At 41.5% G+C, this 22206-nt stretch overlaps 1 protein-coding gene across 8 annotated transcripts in view; it reads left to right on the top strand.

Moving 5' to 3' along the window:
* Window positions 1–22206, top strand: part of PPIL6 (peptidylprolyl isomerase like 6) — a 53705-nt gene that overhangs the window by 5376 nt on the left and 26123 nt on the right. For 5 of the 8 annotated variants that reach the window (XM_054557997.2, XM_003776889.5, XM_054558000.2 and 2 more), the window contains 4 exons: window positions 3904–4092; window positions 8116–8178; window positions 8278–8425; window positions 15977–16033. In XM_054557997.2, the coding sequence (XP_054413972.1) occupies window positions 3904–4092; window positions 8116–8178; window positions 8278–8425; window positions 15977–16033 (457 nt within the window). The remainder of the gene's footprint in view (window positions 1–3903; window positions 4093–8115; window positions 8179–8277; window positions 8426–15976; window positions 16034–22206) is intronic. The other 3 variants (XM_054557996.2, XM_063724945.1, XM_054557998.2) reach the window with 1 other exon arrangement.

The raw sequence follows: 22206 nt of genomic DNA, 5'->3' as shown, positions 1-22206 counted from the left end.
GTAAAATCAATGGTGCCATTTGCTGCTGCTGATGGTTAGTTACCTTGTCTCCCTGCACATCACGTATACTTCCTCTCACACCCTGGCACTGAGCAGGTTAATGTCGCCTGGCCCTCTTGGCCCTTGAACTCTGGAAAGTGGTGGTGGTGTACATCACAGAGACAGCCAGGGGCTTCTGTGGGACTGTTGCCTAGGGAAGCTCTGATGACAGACACCGAGCTCCCACAGGGCAACCCTGTCCTAGTTGAAGCTTCCTTCTCTGCATTCTCCCCTCTATCTATACCCTCAGAGAACTCCACACCTTAGGGCTAGCAGAGCTTGTCCAGGGATGATAGGTTTCCTGTTGGGTGACAACCTGGTCAGTTGGTAGTGCTGCCTGGAGCATGTGATAAGAAGAATGCTAAGTGGCATCCTGGCTTAGCAATATCCTGTGTTGGGGAGGGTGGGATGCTTGTCACCCCTGGCCTAGTCTTGTAGATGGTCCCAGTCCTAGTTTCCCTGCCCCACCCCATCTCCCCCATGACTGATGAAACCTCATTTCCCTTGACCAGAGCAGTTTCGATTGTTCTGTGCTGGGTTGCACAAGGATGTCCTGTGATCCTGTGATTATCATGGAGGCAGCGCGGCTTTATGAGACCACTTCATTCTCTGTTCAGTCACATGAACGGTGCAAGACTGAATAAGAATACCATTTGTTAAGCCTCACATGTTCATAGCCTTAAAAGATTTTCATTGGAATTCAAATAGAACCAAACACTTACAGTGCTGCTTATTATATGACAGACAGTATTCTAGACACGCACACACACACACACACACAAACACACATATATATTCTTTTTTTTCTTTTGTTGTAGAAACAGGGTCTCGCTATTTTGGCCAAGCTGGTCTCAAACTTCTGGCTTCAAACAACCCTCCTACCTTGGCCTCCCGAAGTGTTGGGATTACAGGTGTGAGCCACTGTGCCCATCTTATATACATAAATTATAATCCTTCCAACAACTCAAACGGTCCTGATTTGCCTGGGACTGAGGGGTTTCCTAGGATGTGGGAATTTTGGTGCTAAAAGTAGGACAGTCCTAGGCAGACCACAACTGTTGGTCACCCTAACATAAAACAATACGTTTTTTTTTTTCTTTTTTATCTAACTTATTATGTGACCTACCAGTGTCATGCTCTCCACCCACAGGAAAACTATGATCTCATGGTTTGTGGTTTGCACCCACTCCTCTTTTGAATTCCCACTGGACTCTAGGAAATTGGTGTGGATTCTGTTCCCCAGTTTCCCTCCCCATTCAGCCTAGGTTACCTCAAGATGTTTTGTGTTCTCTTCTTCCTGCCTTTCTTATGGGTCTTGAATGAGGCTTTCCAGTTCATCATTGCTGCTTCGTTCCACCTGTGATATTCCTTATCCTTCCTTTCATCCCCCTCCCTCCCTCCTCCTCTGGCTGTTTGTTACCTTAACCTTTTCTTCCTTCTCAGGCAGTCGCTTGTCCTTCATCAATGTAAGTGTTGTGTCTTGTGTCATAAGTACTGCTTCTTAGCACATTTGGTCTCTCTGAACTCATTAGGTTCAACTGGCCTTAGGCTTCAGCAGAATGAAGTGCCACCCTAAGTGGATGGCTTCAGGGCCATTGGGAAGGTCCCTCTCTCTGCTCCAAAGAAGGCAGCCTCATACTCTTAGTGCTGAAGGCCCTAGAAACCATCAGGTCCATGCTGTTCACGTGAGGCAGGCGAGCATGCCTCCCTAAGTATAGAGGAGACAGAGGAAGGCATTTACATCTTTAGCCTCCAAATAAAACATACCTTCTACTGCATTTTTCCTACCAAGCTAGCTAAAATATCCACATGACATTTTTTTCTCCCGTTTAGAAAGTTTTGGGTCCTGGCAGGGTGTGGTGGCTCACACCTGTAATCCCAACGCTTTGGGAGGCCGAGGCGGGCAGATCACCTGAGGTCAGGAGTTTGAGACCAGCCTAGCCAACATGGCGAAACCCTATTTCTAGTAAAAATACAAAAATTAGCTGGGCATGGTGGCGGGCGCCTGTAATCCCAGCTACTTGGGAGGCTGAGGCAGGAGAATGGCTTGAACATAGGAGGCGGAGGTTGCAGTGAGCTGAGATCATGCCACTGCACTCCAGCCTGGGCGACAGAGCAAGACTCGGTCTCAAAAAAAAAAAAAAAAAAAAAGAAAGAAAGAAAGTTTTGGGTCCTGTAAAATATGATAACACTGATAAATTTAAACACTCCAGGAAGTATTGACCCACTGGCTCTATCGGTGATTTATAGTTCAGCATAAGCAAGTCTCTTCTCTGCCTAGAAGCAGGTTTTGATAAGGGCATAGGAAGCAAGCAATAGGATATTAAATCTGCTGAGGAGAATGAAGCAAGTTGGCAAGTTGAATGTAAACTGTTCCTCAAACTAGTATTTCTCCAAGTACAGTCTCTAGAACAGCAACACCAGCACCTCCTAGGAGGTTGTTAGAAATCCACATTCTGTTGGGTTACAGTGGCTCACACCTGTAATCCCAACACTTTGGGAGGCTGAGGTGGGAGGATCTTGAGCCCAGGAATTCAGGACCAGCCTAGGCAATATAGTGAGACCTCATCTCCAAAAAACAAACAAATAAATAAATGCAAATTCTCAGGCACCATCCTAGAATCAGAATATTGGGGGAAAGGGAGAGGGGACTCAGATTCTGTGATTCTGAGAATCTGAGATCAATGAGAATCTCAGATTCAGTGATTCTCATTGCCCACGAAAGTTTGAGCATGGCTGTTACACATTATTCATGGTTTGCCTGGCTGGTACTGGGTAATAATAAACCAGATCTCCTCGCAGGGGAAGTCCCTCAAGCCCACCGGAGATTTAGAAGGTTTACCATCAGCATTGTGTTGATGAAAACACTAACACACTGCATTTTGAGGGGCTGAAGGCACTGTGCTGAGGAAGGTGGGTTTTCTTCCTCACTGCTTCTAATTGTGCCCCAGAAATCTCTGTTGACCCTCGTAAGTCATTTCCTAACCTTAAGCCCCACACCACCCAAAAAACATTTTCCCAATCCTCTGCATTGAATCCCATGTCTTACCTGGACCCCCTGTCCTTTCCAAGTATGCACACAGTAAAATGTGCTTTAGGAATGAAGACAGAGACTGAATTTTGTTTGCAGGTTAATATAACAGGTATGCCAGGCTCATGATGATTTTTATTACCAGATTACCGTTTATCTTCTATTAATGTGTTGACCTAAAAGGAAGAAACTGAAACAAAATTAATATAGAGTGTTTATTTGGGCCAAGGTTGAGGACTGCAGCCCAGGACACATTTCCAAGTTGCCTTGGGGAGTGCTCCAGAGAACAAAATAGAGGCTCAAATGTTTAAAGAAAAAAGAATGAATCAGAAAAGGGGGCGATTACAAAAGCTGTTGGTCAAGAATTGTCGTTGATTTACAGAAAAAACATTGGTTAGCAATTGGCTATATGTTGTTGAACTATAGGGTGGATGGCTTTTTATGGCTGTTTGGTGTCAGTCTAGAGCCCACATAGTAAGTGGAGGTAATTATTTAGCTCAAGGGGGAGTGAGACATAACTGCTATTACATTTTAAATGCCTTTGTGGGCGTGATAATTTAAAGGGGCTCACATTCCTCAGATAAATTTTTTTTCATTTGTAACATTTTTATGATACTTTTTAGATCATTCTTTAGTGATGTCAGGTTCTTAAAAATGTTAAGTTCTTTCTGAGAGTAAAATTCTAAAGGACAATAAAAACTTATTTTTAAAAAATTCAATACTAGAATTGACAAATTCAGACCTAGAGTTGATCCTAAGCTCTGGCTTATGGGTTTAGCAAGTTTTCCCCCCACTTCTTACATTTTTTTTTTTTTGGTCCTTTTCCCTTACAGGAACTCAAAAATGAAACCTGGGAATATTCTTCCTCTGTGATTTCTTTTATTAATGGTCAGTTCCTGGGTGATGCATTGGATCTGCAGAAATGGGCCCACGAGGTATGGGATATAGTTGACATTAAACCCTCTGCACTTTGTGACGCACTCACTGAGGATTTTTCCGCTAAATTCTTAAGAGACACCAAGGCAAGTTATACTAATTTTTAAAGAAAAATCATGGAATCTTTGATCCTTTATATTGATTTAGCATTAATTATTGATGTCCTAACAAAGGAGATTATAAAAAAGTAGGAGACTAAGTTTAAAGCCTAGTTCCATTTCCATTTGCAAAAGATTGTAATATGGTGGTATGTAAAGCAAGTGTGTCTCACAGCCCGTGGGCTGCACGGGGAGATCATCTCTGTGCAGACATTTCTACTTCCCATTAGAGATTTATATGCATGAATTACCTATTTTAAAATATAAAGACCACCCCCTCAGAGAAGGTAAAACCTATCATCCATTCATCTTGAGTGTGAAGTATTTAAATTAAGACTGTCCAACATCTAGGCAAGAGCTACTGAGCTAAGAGAATGGAGAGTTGTTTGAAGAAAGGTGACATTTTAAAGCATGAACACAGGCCGGGCGCAGTGGCTCACGCCTATAATCCCATTACTTTGGGAGGCCAAGGCAGGTGGATCACAAGGTCAAGAGATCGAGACCATCCTGGCCAACATGGTGAAATGCCGTCTCTACTAAAAATACAAAAATTAGCTGGGCGTGGTGGCATGTACCTGTAATCCCAGCTACTCGGGAGGCTGAGGCAGGAGAATTACTTAAACCTGGGAGGTGGAGGTTGCAGTGAGCCGAGATCATGCCACTGCACTCCAGCCTGGTGCAGAGCGAGACTCCATCTCAAAAAAAAAAAAAAAAACATGAACACATAGTTGGCAAGAGCAAGCCCAGACAGGCTGTGCCAGTGGGGAGGTTTCCAATGGCAGAGGATAGTCATGAAGCATGAGGTCCAGGGGTGAGAGATAGCTATCAGGATGTGATGGCACTAGGGGTGGAGGGACTTTGCAATCCTGCTCAGAAATCTTGTAGCAACAACTGCATTGTGCAGAAAATCATTTCATGCCCATGGTGGCCTGTGACCACAGTGAGCCAGTGCTAAGATTTGAGCTGTGCATAGGCAAAGGCCTTGTCTCATTCATCCTTGTTGAACCCTACTCAAACAGACCTGAAACATAATAGGTGCTCAGTGTGTGTTTGATTGAATAAACAGTGCACTTTGACAATGCTAGAAACTCTGGGGTGTGGGGAGGCATTTAATGTTCAAACAGTTAATTCCCAAAGGGTCAGAAGTCTAGCAGTACATGCCCTGGGAATGGCAGGGGGACAGCAAGGAGGCCAGAATTTGTGGGGAAAGAAGCTGGGAAGATGAGTTTCAGTCAAGATTCTTGGTGCCAGCATTACCAAGCTCCTCTGATTGATCGAAGGCGAAAAGGTGTATATTGAAAGGATGCTGTTATCTCACAATTGACAGGAAAGCTGGCCAACAGCTTTGGAAAACAGGCGGGAACCAACGAGGCCTGGCAGCAGGAAGACATGGCCAGAGTCACACTGCAGGGATGTGCTGCCAGGGAACTGCCATGGCACTGCTGGCCGTTGTTCACACCACCAACTTCAGTGAGATTAACTGTTCAATGCTTCAGTGTCTTTTCATCACTCCCTGGAGACCTAAGCCCAGGCAGGAGCACCTAGCTGGCAAGCCTAGGTCATATTCCCAAAACCTGGTGCTCTCAGCATGGGGAGAGGGAGAATCTGGCCCCTTTAGGTTCTAGTGAAGGTGGTGGGACCCTGTGAGGAGTTCTCCAGATAGGAAAGGTACTCAGATTTTAATTAGGAAAAAGAAATCCAATAGATCCTAAAGAAAGATTGAGGCTGGGTTATGATTTATTGTCCATCTGAACGAAGGAGTTGGATTTTATCCAGAAGGAAACTGAACCAACAGAGCTTTCCATAAAGAGTATGATGTAATCCTCTTTGCTTTTCTGGAAAAATGTTTAGGTCTGTGCAGAAGCAGGCTGGAGTAGGGGAGAGCTTGGGAGCAGGGGATTGGATAGCAGCATGGGCTAGACATAATGAAAGCCCGAAATAATTTGTGGCAGTGAGGATAGAGGATAGTCATGAAGCGGTTCCAGAGACAATCCTTAGATTTTTTTTGCACAGAGGGTGGACTTTTCTTGCTGAATAAAACCTAGGGATTTGTTTACTTCCAGTTAGAACCATATGGTAGATAAATATGCTTGCCTGTTTGGCTGCTAGGTGACTGGGACATTACCTTGTGTTGCATTCATTTGAACTCTTTTATTGGCGTTTTCTGAACTATCTATTCTGGACTACCTCATAAAGATAGTATCTTGATGCACAGGGAAGTTTAATGGTGTCTGAATGGACAGTAAGTCCATTTCCTAAGTCAACCATGATTTCCAATATATCCTCTTTATCCTCCTGAGCCTCTGAAGTTTACTATATTATGCCTCCTATTCTTTAGTTACACTATTCTGTTTTATACTTAAAAACTTGTAGTACAGAAGCTGAGAGGCACAAATTAATTGTAATTAGTATGGATGGAACATTTCATTGCTAGATGCCAGATAGCACAACATTATTTCAGTATTTTCATTAAAAAAAAAGTTAGAGTGACATAAAAAATATGATACATTTAATTTCATATGTTTCCTAGATTCTTAAGAAAGAGGACAGGATAAGTTATGCACCTTGCTCAATAAGGTGGGTTTTTTTGTTTTTTTTTTTTTTCATAGGGTCTCACTCTGTCACCCAGGCTGTAGTACAGTGGCACAATCATAGCTCACTGCAGCCTCAACCCTCCTGGGCTCAGGTGATCCTATTGCCTCAGCCTCCCAAGTAGCTGGGACTACAGACACATGCCACCATGCCCAGCTAATTTCTTAATTTTTTTGTAAAGACAGGGTCTCACCATGTTGCCCAGGCTGGTTTCAAACTCCTGGGTTCAAGGGATCCACCCACCTTGGCCTCCTAAAGTGCTGGGATTACAGGCATGAACCAAGGTGGCATTTTAATGTAGGAGAATGGTGCCCAAGATTTGAAATGTACTCCATTAAATGTGCTTTAGCCCCTAAATGAATGCTATTGTGTTGAAACTAGCATTTTCATTTTGAATGCCTCTTTATAGGGCTAGACAAGGTCTCACAAATGTTTTTCTCTACGAGAAAGGATATCAAGTGAAGACAAGCTGGGGGCATCTGTGCACGTGAGGGTATTATTGAATATAACTTGAAAGCCCAGCATCCTTCTCTTCCCTGTCTCCGGTGCTACACCTGCTATGGATATAGGGACCTGATTTTCCCACTCAGAACAGATGTGGCCTGGCTCTGGTTAGCTAATCTGTGCTGTCTCTGAAAATCCAGGACGCACAGTAACCAAATCCATGATGTTCACGATGGATCCTTCCCAAAAAATACTCAGGAAAGAAGAGAAGTAGAGAAGAATCCCCAGTCTGTTTTCTTCCCCACACTAGGTGTGGCTATTTCCACACCTAGTTGTGATGTGGTAGATATCTAGGCCATGTGTTTCACTCCTGTGAGATAGGTTAATGTTCTCCAGAGCTTTCACTCTGGAAAGGTTTTTAAAATGTATAATGTGGGCTGGGTGCAGCGGTGGCTCAAGCCTGTAATTCCAGTACTTTGGGAGGCCAAGGTAGGTGATCCCTTGAGCTAAGGAGTTCGAGACCAGCCTGGGCAATGTGGTGAAACCCCAGCTCTTCCAAAAATACAAAAATTAGCTGGGCCTGGTGGTGGTGCACGTGTGTAGTTCCAGCTACTTCCGAGGCTGAGGTGGGAGGATCACTTGAGCCCAGGAGGTTGCGGCTGCAATGAGCCAAGATGGTGCCACTACACCCCAGCCTGGGGGACAGAGCCAGACTCTGTCTCAAAAATAAATAAATAAATAAATAAATAAATACAATAATAAAAATTAAAATGTGTAAAGTGGGTTGTAAAAACTTGATAAAATGAAATAAACTAATACAAGTCATTCACTTAATTTTACTGTAATATTATCCATTGGTAATGTTATTGAAATCTTATCACTAAAAATATTGTATCTGCTGTATTTTTGGTCATTTCTGAAAACTTTCTTATAAGACTTTGACCTGCATTATATGTTTCTCCTTAATCTTCACAGCATGATTTCGTGTTTTTGGACATTTGTATTGATTCTTCTCCAATTGGAAGATTGATTTTTGAGGTGATACTTTTTTTATATATAAGTTTGTTGGGGGTAGGATCTATAACTGTTGGAGTGTTAAATATTTACTCTTTGAAACCTTTTGTCTTTATTTTGTAGCTATACTGTGATGTGTGTCCCAAAACATGTAAAAATTTTCAGGTCTTGTGCACAGGAAAAGCAGGGTTTTCTCAACGTGGCATAAGACTACATTACAAAAATTCAATTTTTCATCGAATAGTACGGAATGGCTGGATACAAGGAGGGGGTAAGTTTAAAATCTTAAATACAAGTTAATTGCAATATCAAATGAGAAGGTCCAAACTTTCGTTTATCTTTATGAAATGTATGTAGAATTAGATATACTTAAAATTAGACATATTTAAAGAATGCTTTATATAGCCAAATAATGAAGTAAGATATTTGTATTCTTTAAAAAACACCCTAATTATTAAAATAAATAAATCTAATTTATGTTACCAGGAATATTCCAAATTCAAAAATGACATAGGAGAGTAGGGTGAGATTTTATTTTACCAAGTTTATTTTTACCAATTTTAAATGCTCACCTAAATACATAGTACCTAGAAATAGAGTGGTTTTAATAAGTATACTAAGAGTGGGAATTTGAAAATATAATAAATGGAAAACAACTTATTTCTCACCAAACATGTTACATTATTACAAGTAAAAAGAAATGTCTAAAGGATTTTGGTTTCTATGTTCACTTTCTTTTCAGATCAGTCCTTTGGTTTTACGTAGACTAGGTGTCTGATTAAAAGCATGGAATTGAATTTTGGGCGCCTTTTGGGGGATAGTCCATAGGGAGCAACCAGGCAGCAATTTACAAATAATTGGCTTAGTGTCAAAGGAGATTTGCTTGAACTCGATGATACATGGAGAAGCTTAAATTAGTGTTTACCATTTTTTTTGTATGATCTGGAACATTCTGAGGCTGACAAGGAGAAAAATATAGATATATTCCAAGCATCCTACATGTTAAAGCAGGTATTTTCCCTTTGGTTTCTCCACAATGAGATCATACCACAATTATTGTTATCTAACCTCACTTTCAAGTGTTTTTCCATTTTGTGTCTTTCCACTGAATATGTGGTATCTATCTAACCATGCCAATGAACATAAACATATAAAATGTTTAGCATCTGCCTAGTTTTTTTTTTATCATATTGCTATACCAGTTTAATTAATTCCCCATTGGTGAACATTTAGATGGTTTTCTATTTTTTGTTAGTATAAAACATTTCTCAAGGGGGCCTGTTAATATTAGGGGCTCCTGACACTGAGTTCAGTGTTGACTCTCGTGTGCTAGGCTTTCAGATGCTGTGTTCTTTTTTTTTTTCTTTCTTTTTGAGATGGAGTCTCACTCTGTCGCCCAGGCTGTACTGCAGTGGCATGATCTCAGCTCACTGCAAGCTCCACCTCCCGGGTTCAAGCAGTTCTCCCTGCCTCAGCCTCCTGAGTAGCCAGGATTGCAGGGGCGCACCCCCACACCTGGTTAATTTTTGTATTTTTTTAGTAGAGACAGGTTTGCCATGTTGGCCAGGCTGGTCTTGAACTCATGACCTCAGGTGATTCGCGCGCCTCAGCCTCCCAAAGTGCTGGGATTACAGGCATGAGCCACCACACCCAGACTCAGATGCTGTATTCTTTTGTTTCGTTTTATTTTTGTTTTTGCTTAGCTCCCACCACCCTTGCAAGACTTGGGAAAAGTAGGTCATATTATTTGTTTGTGTTTTTATTTATTTAAAGTAAAATTTCCAAATAGTAAAGTGCACAGATCTTGGATCATATTTTCAAACGGTGAGACAGCAATGTTAAGGACGGCTTGGAAAAAAGTTGGATTGCTAGATTCAAATCCAAGCTCTGATTCATGTAAGTTATACCATCTTGGATAAGCTACTTAGCCTCTCTGAATCAGTTTCTTAATCATAAAATGGGAATAATGGTAAGAATATCACAGGATGTGGTGAGGATTCAATGACCTGGTGTGTTGGAAGTGCCAAACTCTGGAAACATCCTCTCTCCCTGCATCTCCAGTTCCCATGATCCAGACCCCAAGAGAGGGTTCTTGAATCTCTCACAAGAAAGAATTTAGGGCGAGTTTGTTGAGTAAAGTGAAAGTAAGTTTATTAGGAAAGTAAAGGAACAGAAGAATGGCTACTCTGTAGACACAGCAGCCCCTGAGGGCTGCTGGTTGCCCATTTTTATGGCTATTTCTTGATTATATGCTAAAGGTGGATAATTCATGCTTCCCTTTTTGAGACCATATAGGGTAACTTCCTGATGTTGCCATGGCATTTGTAAACTGTCATGGTGCTAATGGGAGTACAGCAGTGAGGACGACCAGAGGTCACTCTCATTGCCATCTTGGTTTTGGTGAGTTTTGGCTGGCTTCTTTACTGCAGCCTGTTTTATCAGCAAGGTCTTTATGACCTGTATCTTGTGCCAACTTCCTATCTAATCCTGTGACTCAGAATGCCATAACCATCTGGGAATGCAGCCCAGTAGGTCTCAGCCTCATTTTACCCAGCTCCTATTCAAGATGGAGTTGCTCTGGTTCACATGCCTCTGATACCATGGGACTATGTAGAATTTTGGAGGACAGGAGCTAAACGTGGTTTTGGGCTGTGCCTTAGGACGCCTCCAGGCACTGTTGCTTGCCCTTTGGGACTAACAGGCTGTACCCAGTCAACACTGCCTGCCCCTTCTCCCCATATCTTATCTTCTGACCTCTTACTCTGTTGCACACACGGCCTCTGGCTGCCTCCTAAGCACATCAAGCATGCATGGGCCCTGAGGCCTCGTTTATTTTGCCTGGGGCACATACCGCCCAGCCTGTTCCTGCAGGTATCCCTTGTTTCACCCCCTGCCCCCAACCCCGCTGTCTGTTTCTGATTATTGCCCAGAGATTATCTCAGCAAGGCCTTACCGGACCACCCTATATGAAACTGCCATCTTCCTGTCCACACACTCCGCTCACCCCTCCTGCCACCCTCCTACTCCTTACCTTGCTTTATCTTTCTTCCTAGCACTTTTCATCATTAGACATAGTACCATATGTTTCTTAGTTCATTTGTTTATTGTCTGTTTCTCTAAATTCCATGGGGGCAGAAATTTTTATCTATTTTATTCACTATGGTATCCCAGGTACTACAACAGTGCTTGAGATACAGTAGGTGCTTAATAAATACTTGTAGAAAGAAAAGAAGGAAGAAAGAGAGTGTAAGAAGGAAAATAGATGGTTACACAGGAAACATACATTCTCTGCATTTTTAAAGTCCAAAGTTAGGATAGCAAGTCATTGTACCACTTTGGTTGGATTCCCCCTCTGGCTCCCTCGAGGCCTACTTCCTTCAGAAGGATTAAAAAAAGAATTGATACCAACACTTTGTTAATCAAAGAAAATGAAATAAACTTTTTTACACAAAAAATGATGATGTTTTACATAAGACTAAAAGATATATATATATAATGGGTGAGGATATCCAGGACCCACCAAATAATTCCAGTAAGAAAATTCAAACACTTAACAAAGATTCATTTTTCAACAGCCCATTAGTCACAGAACAATTACCCAACTATTAAAAATTAAACCTACCTGTATATTAGAAATATATTTCATTTCACCCATACATCCAACACACTTTAAAATGGATAGAGGAAAATTTTATTAACTGGCTTTAGAAAAAAAAAAGTACCTATTGAACTCATATATTATATTATTATTATTATTTTGAGACAGAGTCTCGCTCCGTCATCCAGGCTGGATTACATGGCACCATCTCAGCTCACTGCAACCTCCACCTCTGGGGTTCAAGTGATCCTCCTGCCTCAGCCTCCCGAGTAACTGGGATACAGGCACGCGCCACCATGCCCGGCTAATTTTTTGTATTTTTAGTAGAGATGGGGTTTCACCATGTTGGCCAGACTGGTCTTGAACTCCCAACCTCAAGTGATCTGCCCACCTCAGCCTCCCAAAGTGCTGAGATTACAGGCGTGAGCTACCGTGCCCAGCTGAACTCATATATTATTGCTTAAAGAGGACATACCAAATTCTTACCTCGTGTTCCTTTGTAAAAAAAAAGTGGAAATCCATAGTCCAGAGACTCTCTTTAAGAATGAGCGCTGCTATGGCGTGAGTTGGCTGAAGGTTAAGAGGTATGAATGAAAGTAGTAAAAACAAATAAAAACAGAAGAATGAGCCGCTGATAAGTACAATATGTTTATAACTCATAAAACATTTCATTCATGTTGTGAATTTTCTCGAGCATACAAAATAATTAATATGCTTCAGGCTTTCCATTTGACTTACATTTATAGGATTTCTTTCCAGTAGGAGTTTTCACACGACTTTTAAATTAATTGTCTAAATGAACTTTTCTGTGTTTTTCTAACTACTAGGGTTCTAATCAAGTGTGCATTTTTATGTTTATAAGGTCCATCTCCAGTGTATATTATTATGTGACTTTGAATGGATTTGAGAGAAATGAAGGCATTCCCACATTCTTTTTTTTGAGACAGGGTCTTGTTCTGTCGCTCAGGCTGAGTGCAGTGGCACAATCACAGCTCGCTGCAGCCTCAACCTCCTGGACTCAAGTGATCTTCTCAGCCTCCTAAGTAGCTGGAACTATAGGCACACATTACCATGCCTGGCAAATTTTTAAAAATTTTTGTAAAGACAGGGTCTCTCTATGTTGCCCAGGCTGGTCCTGAACTCCTGGACTCAAACAATGAATCCTCTTGCCTCAGCCCCACCAAAGTGTTAGGAGTATAGGCATGGGTCTTAGCCTGTCACCCAGCTGGAATGCAATGGCACAATCATAGCTCTCACTGCAGCCTTGAACTCCTCCCACTTCAGCCTCCCAAGTAGCAGGGATTATGGGCACATACCACCATGCCCAGCTAATTTTAAAAAATTGTTGTAGGCCAGGCATGGTGGCTCACGCTTGTAATCCCAGCACTTTGGGAGGCTGAGGCAGGTGGATCACGAGGTCAGGAGTTCGAGACCAGTCTGGCCAATATGGTGAAACCCTGTCTCTATTAAAAATACAAAAATTAGCTGGGCTTTGTGGCAGGTGCCTGTAGTCCCAGCTGCTCGGGAGGCTGAGGCAGGAGAATCGGTTGAACCTGAGAGGCGGAGGTTGCAGTGAGCTGAGATGATGCCGCTGCACTCCAGCCTGGGCAACAGAGCAAGACTCCGTCTCAAAAAAAAAATTTTTTTTTGTAGAGACAGAGTCTCACTATATTGCCCAGGCTGGTCTTGAACTCCTGGCCTCAAGTAACCCTCCCACCTCGGCCTCCCAAAGTGCTGGCATTACAGGCATGAGCCACCACACCTGGCCACATTCTGTACATTCAGAGCTCTTCTCCAGAATGAGTTGTTTTATGTTATCAAATAGAACTAGAACACCAAAGGCCCTTACTACATTTCCTCTATTCATAAGACATTTCTTCAGTGTGAGTTCAGAAGGATCTTTTGAGATTAATGCATTTTATTATCATCATCATCATATTGAGCAGAATAATGAAGATGATGATAATGAGAGGGGGCATTCTAGAAGCATGTTATGCTGCATGGGCATGACACTCCGCCAAGCACTGCCCGAGTGCTCTACCTGTGTTATTTCATTTTATCCTCAGAGCTACCTGTGAGGCAGTTACCATTATCCCTGTTTGTACAGATAAGCAAACAGGTTTGGAAAAAGTAACCGACATCAGCATTTTAATCAAAGATCATCTGACTTTAAAGTTTGCTTTTAACCACTATTCGGCAATATCAGATATACGAGGCTGAATTCAAGAGGGTGGACTATGGCCACAAAAAAGAATAGTAAATATGGATTGAAATGGTGTCAATATAAAATATTCACCTAGGAGATCTGAAGCAGAGGACAAGAGTAATGTTGGTGGGTGTGGGAGGGAGGGGGCAAGGGAATGTGACCAATGGGTAGGTAAGTTGGCAGGGGAGAAGACCACCTGGGTGGATTTCCCTGAGAGAACCAACCCCTAGGATCTCAAGGGATTGACGGTGGGGGGACCCTCAGCTTCCCCATTTCCAGATTCAGCCTTCAGCCATGACAACTTCCTTTCGAGAGCTGCCTGGGGCTGAGTAGTGAACCATGGCTGAGTGTTAGGTGAGTCAGGTTGGAGACTTAAGGCTTATCAATTAAATTCTGAGCCAGCTTTCTGAATAGTATAATTTAAATGCTGCATGGCCTTTCTGGAATAAATTCTCTCTACATGCTTGGTGTTGCATCAGTTTTCTTTGAAAAATAGCACACACACTTTTATTGTAGGTAAATTGCTCTTACTGACTTTAAAAAGCATAGTCCTTCAATAAATATTTATTGAGCACTGTATTAAAGGAGGGAGCAGAACAGAGCTGAAGTTAGTAGAGAGATACTGATGGGGAGGATCGGGGAGAGAGGACAGACCTCAGAGCCCACTCTTTAGCTTTGCTCCTCTTTTAGCTGTGGATAGATAAAAAATAACTTGTTCATGGAGTCTTTTTATAGTGGGAGCATTGCCTAAACCAAAATATGCATAGCATGTGAACACCTGAAAAAAACCTTGTTGCATTATAGGAAACTTTATTTCCAATATGCTAGGTAAATAAGTGAGTTATCACTATAGGATATGAAATTTTGAACATGAATTCTGTTTGCAGCACCTATATTTTTATTCATATTCTTTTTTTTTTTTTTTTGAGATGGAGTCTCGCACTGTTGCCCAGGCTGGAGTGCAGTGGCGCAATCTCAGCTCACTGCAACCTCTGCCTCCCAGATTCAAGCGATTCTCCTGCCTCAGCCTCCCAAGTAGCTAGGATTACAGGCACCAGCCACTACACCCAGCTAATTTTTGTATTTTTGGTGGAGACAGGTTTCACCATGTTGGCCAGGCTGGTCTCGAACTCCTGGCCTCAAGTGATTTGCCTGCTTCGGCCTCCCAAAGTGCTGGGATTACAGGTGTGTCACCGCGCCTGGCTCTATTTTTTATACATATTCTAAAAATAATCTTACTTTTCCTGTTTTAGCCTCTTAGTTTAATCTTGATCTCAGAAAAGCAAGATAGACTGTGGAATAACTTATGAAGAAAGCAGAATTTATGTGAACATACTTTTGAAAAATTGTGGCCACAATTATAATTTAATGCTTCATCCTTTCAAAAGTTTCCATTATCATGAATGTAAAGGTGCTTACAAAATACAAGTGAAATTATTATAGTAATATTTTCATAGTATGGATATTGAACAATTAGGTAACTTACTGTATTCATTGGTATAAGTGGAATCATATTGCATTCTTTTTTTTTGTTTGTTTGAGATGGAGTTTCACTCTTGTTGCTCAGGCTGGAGTGCAACGGCGCAATCTTGGCTCACTGCAACCTCTACCTCCTGAGTTCAAGCAATTCTCCTGCATCAGCCTCCCTAGTAGCTGGGATTACAGGCACATGCCACCATGCCCAGCTAATTTTTGTATTTTTAGTAGAGACAGGGTTTCACCATGTTGGCCAGGCTGGTCTCAAATGCCTGGTCTCAGGTGATCTGCCTGCCTTGGCTTCCCAAAGTGCTGGGATTACAGGCATGAGCTACCATACCTGGCTGATTCCTTTTTTTTTTTTTTTAATCGAGATGGAGTCTCATTATGTTGCCCAGGCTGGTCTCAAACTCCTGGGCTCCAGTGTTCATCCCACCTCAGCCTTGAAATCATCATTTAAAGCAACATTTTTTCCCTATCATTACTGTATCCTAAATCTTTTCATCTCAAAATTCTAATGTTTATTTGTTGCTATTTCTCAGATATAGTGTATGGAAAAGGAGATGATGGAGAGTCGATTTATGGACCAACATTTGAAGGTGTGTATCTTTACTTTTTGTTAGTTATATATTGGTTGATTATTCAAACTTAACAGGATTGGACAGTTTCACAATTCCAAATAAGATATCACTGGGGGCAATACTTACAGTACAAGCAAGAGTTAAAAATGAGCAGACTGGGGGGAAGCGCCCTAAGGCCCAACCAGAGCAGCTTCATACACACATATTTTTTTCACTTACCTTATGATATTATTTCTTTAGGATAAATCCCAGAATTAGGATTGTAGAGTCAAAGGGAATTTATATTTTTAGGGCTTGTAATTTCCCGTGCTGATACTTAGAACTGGTACCTTGATAATCATTCTATTTAGATTGCTGTCAGGTGGCTGGGTATGGTGGCTCACGCCTATAATCCCAGCACTTTGGGAGGCCGAGGTGGGCAGATCATTTGAGGTCAGGAGTTCAAGATCAGCCTGGCTAATATGGTGAAACTCCATCTCTACTAAAAATACAAAAATTAGCCAGGCATAATGGCGCACACCTCCCAGCTCCTCAGGAGGCTGAGGCAGAAGAATCACTTGAACCTGGGACACGGAGGTTGCAGTGAGCTGAGATGGTACCACTGCACTCCAGCCTGGGCGACAGAGTGAGACTCGGTCTCAAAAAAAAAAAAAAAAAAGAAAAGAAAAGAAAAAAAAGATTGCTATCGGTAGATAACCCTGTATAACATTTACAACAAAAGTAGGTGACAAGGTATCTACCTAAATTCCAAAATACAAACAGGTAAGGACAAACAACAAACCAACAGCCATGAAATCTGCACAGTACCAGCATCTGTGTAGGAGAGGGCAGGGCTTCCCAAGAATAGGGTACTCAGGATCCCTTAAGTAGCCAATGGTGTGTGAGTACAAGGGGCCCCCAGGAAGGTTGGAAGAGGCAGGAGCAGTCTAACCCCTGTGCACTCTCGAAACTGATCTGACAAGGCTCTCTTCCAGGACAGGCTCCCATGCAGGTGGAACTGTTGGGAATGGCATCAAAATTATCCAGGATACAGGGACAATCATGACAAAGAGGGAATAGGAACAGAGTCAGAAATTTAAGGAAGAAAGCCACATGCTTCAATATGCAAGATTTTCAACATGCAAGAGGGAGCTTTTTGAAACTAGAAAATCTACTTTCTTTCCAAAGACACATCTTCTAAACATTTAGGAAAACTAATGTCACCCTATATAACAAAGAGAGGTTCTCTGAAAGAAAATGGTGTTTATTCAGGAATAGGGCATTGCAGTAGGCATACATGTGCCATAGGAAACGATGTGCATATTCAGGAAGGTAAAGGGAGACAAAGGGTTTTAAAGGAAAATTGGGGAAGATTACATAATTGTTTTGAAATGATTATCCTTGGCTATCGTGATCAGTAACAAGAGTCCAAGGTTGGACTGGACAGGTGTCCCTGCAGAAGTATTGATATTTCCTGCATAAGGTTGCAATGGCCTTTATGCAAGGTTGTGGCTTTTGTAGTTCTTTGTGATTGTTTTGTTATCAGGCATACAAGTATGAGAGTTCTCTGTTCATAGCTTTCCTTGGCTCTATTTGTCAGCATTTTTTAAACATGACTACATTTTGATTCTGACCACTATTACACTAATTTTATATTAGAATGAACAATAGAAGTTTCAAGGTGATTATAAGAATAAAGAGAATAAGGAGCAGAGTAACATCAGCACTGATAATGAATGTACCCTAGAAAGACATGCTCATAGGATACAGTTGACCCTTCAGCAACATGGATTTGAAGTGTACGAGTCCATTTAAAGAAACTTACAGTCAGTTTCTTTAAAAAAAAAAAAAAAATAGAGACAGGGTCTCACTATATTCCCCAAGCTGGACTTGAACTCCTGGGCTCAAGCAGTCTTCCCACCTTAGCCTCCTAAGTAGGTGGGACTACTACCTACTTGGAGGAGCATTTTTTGGAGAAGCTACCACTGCACCTATACCATCAGGTGTGAAAACCTTGCACTTTTTTGTGAAATACTTTTACCTTTTTTTTTTTTTTTTTTTTTTTTTAAGAGACAGGATCTCACTTTGTCATCCAGGCTAAAGTGCAATGGCGTGATCACAGCTCATGGTAACCTTAAACTCCTGGGCTCAAGGGATCCTCCTGCCTCAACCTCCCAGGTAACTAGGACTACAGGTGCATGCCACCATGCTGGCTAATTTAAAAAAAAAAAAATTTGTAGAGATGGGGTCTTGCTCTGTTGTCCAAGCTGGTCTCCAACTCCTGGGCTCAAGTGGTCCTCCTGAGTTGGCCTTCTGAGTCATTGGGATTACAAGTGTGAGCCACCAAGCCTAGCCTGCAAAATACCTTTTTTGTCTTGTATTGAAAATGCAGATTTTTTGTGGGCACAGGATGGCTATAAGAAAGGCAGACCTGTAGACTCTAATATGATTTGAGAAAAAGCAAAGTTATTATATGACAACTTAAAGCAAAAGGAAGGTAAAAGATCTAAAACTGGATAATTTAATTCCAGCAAAAGACAGTTTGATAATTTTAGAAAAAAGTTTGGCTTTAAAAATGTCCAGATAACAGGAGAAGCAGCTTCTTCTGACCAAGAGGGAGAAGATGAATTCCAAGATGTCATTAACAAAGTGAGAAGAAAAAGGGTATCTACCTGAACAAGTTTTATGGCAGTCAAAAGTGACCTATTCTGGAAAAAAAAAAAAGCCACAAAAAGGCCAGGCGCAGTGGTTCACACCTGTAATCCCAGCACTTTGGGAGGCTGAGGTGGGCAGATCATCTGAGGTCAGGAGTTCAAGACCAGCCTGGCCAACATGGTGAAACCCTGTCTCTACTAAAAATATAAAACTTAGCTGGGCGTGATGGCAGGTGCCTGTAATCCCAGCTACTCAGGAGACTGAGACAGGAGAATCACTTGAACTCGGGAGGCAGAGGTTGCAGTGAGCCGAGATCGCATCACTGCACTCCAGCCTAGGAGACAGAGTAAGACTCTTGTCTCAAAAAAAAAAAAAAAGCCACAAAAGACATTTATTAGTAAGAGAAGCAAACACTAGCATTTAAGGCAGGAAGGAATAGGCTAACTGTACTGTTGTGTGCCAATGCAGTTGGGTTTATGATCCAGACTGCCCCTAACCATAAAGCTGCTAACCTAAACACCAACTGCCAGCCTTTTGGTTGTACAAAAAGGCCTGGACAATGAGAACCCTTTTTCTAGATTGGTTCCATCAATACATTCTCCCTGAAGTTAGGAAGTACCTTGCCAGTAAGGGACTACCTTTAAAAGTTCTTTTGATATTGAACAATGATGCCCCTGGCCACCAGAACACCATGAGCTCAACACCGAAGGCATCAAAGTGGTCTACTCGTCCCCAAACACAACATGTCTAATTCAGCCTCTAGTCAGGGGGTCATAAGGACCTTTAAGGCTGATTACACATGGTACTCTATGGAAAGGATTGTCAACATTATGGAAGAGAACCCCAATAGAGAGAACGTCATGAAAGTCTAGAAGGATTATACCATTCAAGATGCCATGGTCGTTATAGAAAAAGCCATGAAAGCCATCAAGCTCAAAACAAGTTTCTGCTGGAGAAAATTGTGCCCAGATGTTGTGCTTGACTTCACGGGATTTATGACAGAGCCCATCAAGGAAATCATGAAAGAGATTTGTGGATATGGCAAAAAAGATGAGGGGTGAACGTTGTCAAGATATGGATCTTGGAGAAATTCAAGGCCTAATATATACCACAGCAGAGGCATTCAAAGATGAGTTGATGAAGATGAGTGCCTCTGAACCAGTGCCAGATCATGAGGAAGAAGACGTAGAAGGAGCAGTGTCAGGAAACAAACTGACACTAGACAATCTGGCGGAAGGGTTCCAGTTACTCAAGACTACTTTTGACTTCTTTTACAACATAGACCCTTTTATGATAAGAGCAATGAAACTAAAGCAAAGAGTGGAAGAAGGATTGATACTGTATGGAAACATTGCTAGAGAAATGAAAAAGCAAAAAGTCAAACAGAAATTAAAATGTATTTCCGTAAGGTTAACAGAGTGTGCCCACCTTTCCTGCCTCCCCTTCCACCTCGTCCACCTCTCTCCCTCTGCCACCCTGAGACAGCAAGACCAACTCCTTCTCTTCCTCCTCCTCAGCCTACTCAGTGTGACAAGGATGAAGACTGTTATGATGATCCACTTCCACTTAATGAATAGTAGATATATTTTCTCTTCCTTATGATTTTCTTTATAACATTTTATTTTCTCTAGCTTATTTTATTGTAAGGATACAGTATACAATACATGTAACACACCAAATATATGTAATCAACTATTTATGTTATTGATAAGGCATCTAGTCCATTGCAGACTATTAGTAGTTAAGTTACTGAGGAGTCAAAAGTTATATGTGGATTTTTGACTGCTCTGAGGGGTTGGTGTCCCTAACCCCCGCATTGTTTAAGTGTCAACTGTACATCGAAACTGTAACAGTCTATATCAAAATAAGCTAAAGAAGCCTGGGCAACATGGCAAACCCCATCTCTACAAAAAATACAAAAATTAGCTGGGCATAGTGGCGCACACCTGTACTCCTAGCTACTTGGGAGGCTGAGGTGGGAAGATTGCTTGAGCCTGGGAGGCAGAGGCTGCAGTGAGCCAAGATTGCACCACTGCACTCCAGCCTGGGCAACAGAGCAAGACCTTGTCTCAAAAAAAAAAAAAAAAAAAGCTAAAAGACATTAAGAAAATGATGCAAGACATGAAAGAGCTCATAAATCAGAATTAGAAAAACTTAAACATGATGTGACAGAGCTGAGGAAAGAAGGGCTAAGGAAAGCAATGAAAGACAAATAATTTCAAAAGTGAGTAAACTACAAGGAACACAAGAGGAAATAAAAATACAACATATGTCCTAAAAGAAGTACAAGGTAGGCAGAGGAATTTTTTTGTTTGCTTCAATTTTTGTGGGTACATAGTAGGTGTATATCTTTATGAGGTACTTGAGATATTTTGATACAGGCAAGCAATGTGAAATAGTCACATCATATAAAATAGGGTATCCATCTCCTCAAGCAGTTATCCTGTGTGTTACAAACAATCCAATTATACATTTTTATTTTAAAAGGTACAATTATTATTGACTATAGTTGCCCTCTTGTTCTATCAAATACGAGGTCTTACTCATTTTTTCTTTTTTTTTGTGCCTATTAACCATCCCCACCACCCTCCTTTAACCCTCACTACCCTTCCCAGTCTCTGGTAACCATCCTTCTACTCTCTGTTTCCATGATTTCATTTGTTTTGATTTTTAGATCTCACAAATAAATGAGAACATGTTATGTTTGTCTTTCTGTGCCTGGCTTATTTCACTTAGCGTAATGGTCTCCAGTCCCATCCATGTTGTTGCAAATGAGTGGACCTCATTGTTTTTTATGGCTGAATAGTACTCCATTGTGTATATGTACCACATTTTCTTTATCCATTCTTCTGTTGATGGACACTTAGGTTGCTTCCAAATCTTGGCAATTGTAAACAGTGCTGCAACAAACATAGGTATCTCTTTGATATAATGATTTCCTTTCTTTTGGGTATATACCCAGCAGTGAGATTGCTGGATCATACGGTAGCTCTATTTTTAGTTTTTTGAGGAACCTCCAAACTGTTTTCCGTAGTGGTTGTACATTAGTTTACATTCCCACCAACAGTGTACAAGGGTCCCTTTTTCTCCACATCCTTGCCAGCCTTTGTTATTGCCTGTCTTTTGGATAAAAGCCATTTTAACTGGAGTGAGATATCTCATTGTAGTTTGGGTTTACGTTTCTCTGATGATCAGTGGTGTTGAGCACATTTTCATATGCCTATTTGCCATTTGTATCTCTTCTTTTGAGAAATGTCTGTTCAAATCTTTTGCCCATTTTATAATCTGATTATTAGGTTTTCTCCTGTAGAGTTGTTTGAGCTCCTTATATATTCTGGTTATTAATCCCTCGTGAGATGGTTAGTTTGCAAATATTTTCTGTGGGTTTTTTGTTTGTTTGCTTGTTTTGAGACAGAGTCTCACTGTGTCACCCAGGATAGAATGCAATGGTGCCATCTCAGCTCACTGCAACCTCCGCTGCCTGGGTTCAAGCAATTCTCCTCCCTCAGCCTCCCAAATAGCTGGGATTACAGGCGCACATAACCATACCTGGCTAA

Source organism: Pongo abelii, chromosome 5 (assembly GCF_028885655.2).
Source record: "Pongo abelii isolate AG06213 chromosome 5, NHGRI_mPonAbe1-v2.0_pri, whole genome shotgun sequence".
Taxonomy (NCBI): domain Eukaryota; kingdom Metazoa; phylum Chordata; class Mammalia; order Primates; family Hominidae; genus Pongo; species Pongo abelii.
The sequence above is the reverse complement of the archived record's forward strand: the minus strand, read 5'-3'. Positions and strand labels throughout refer to the sequence as shown.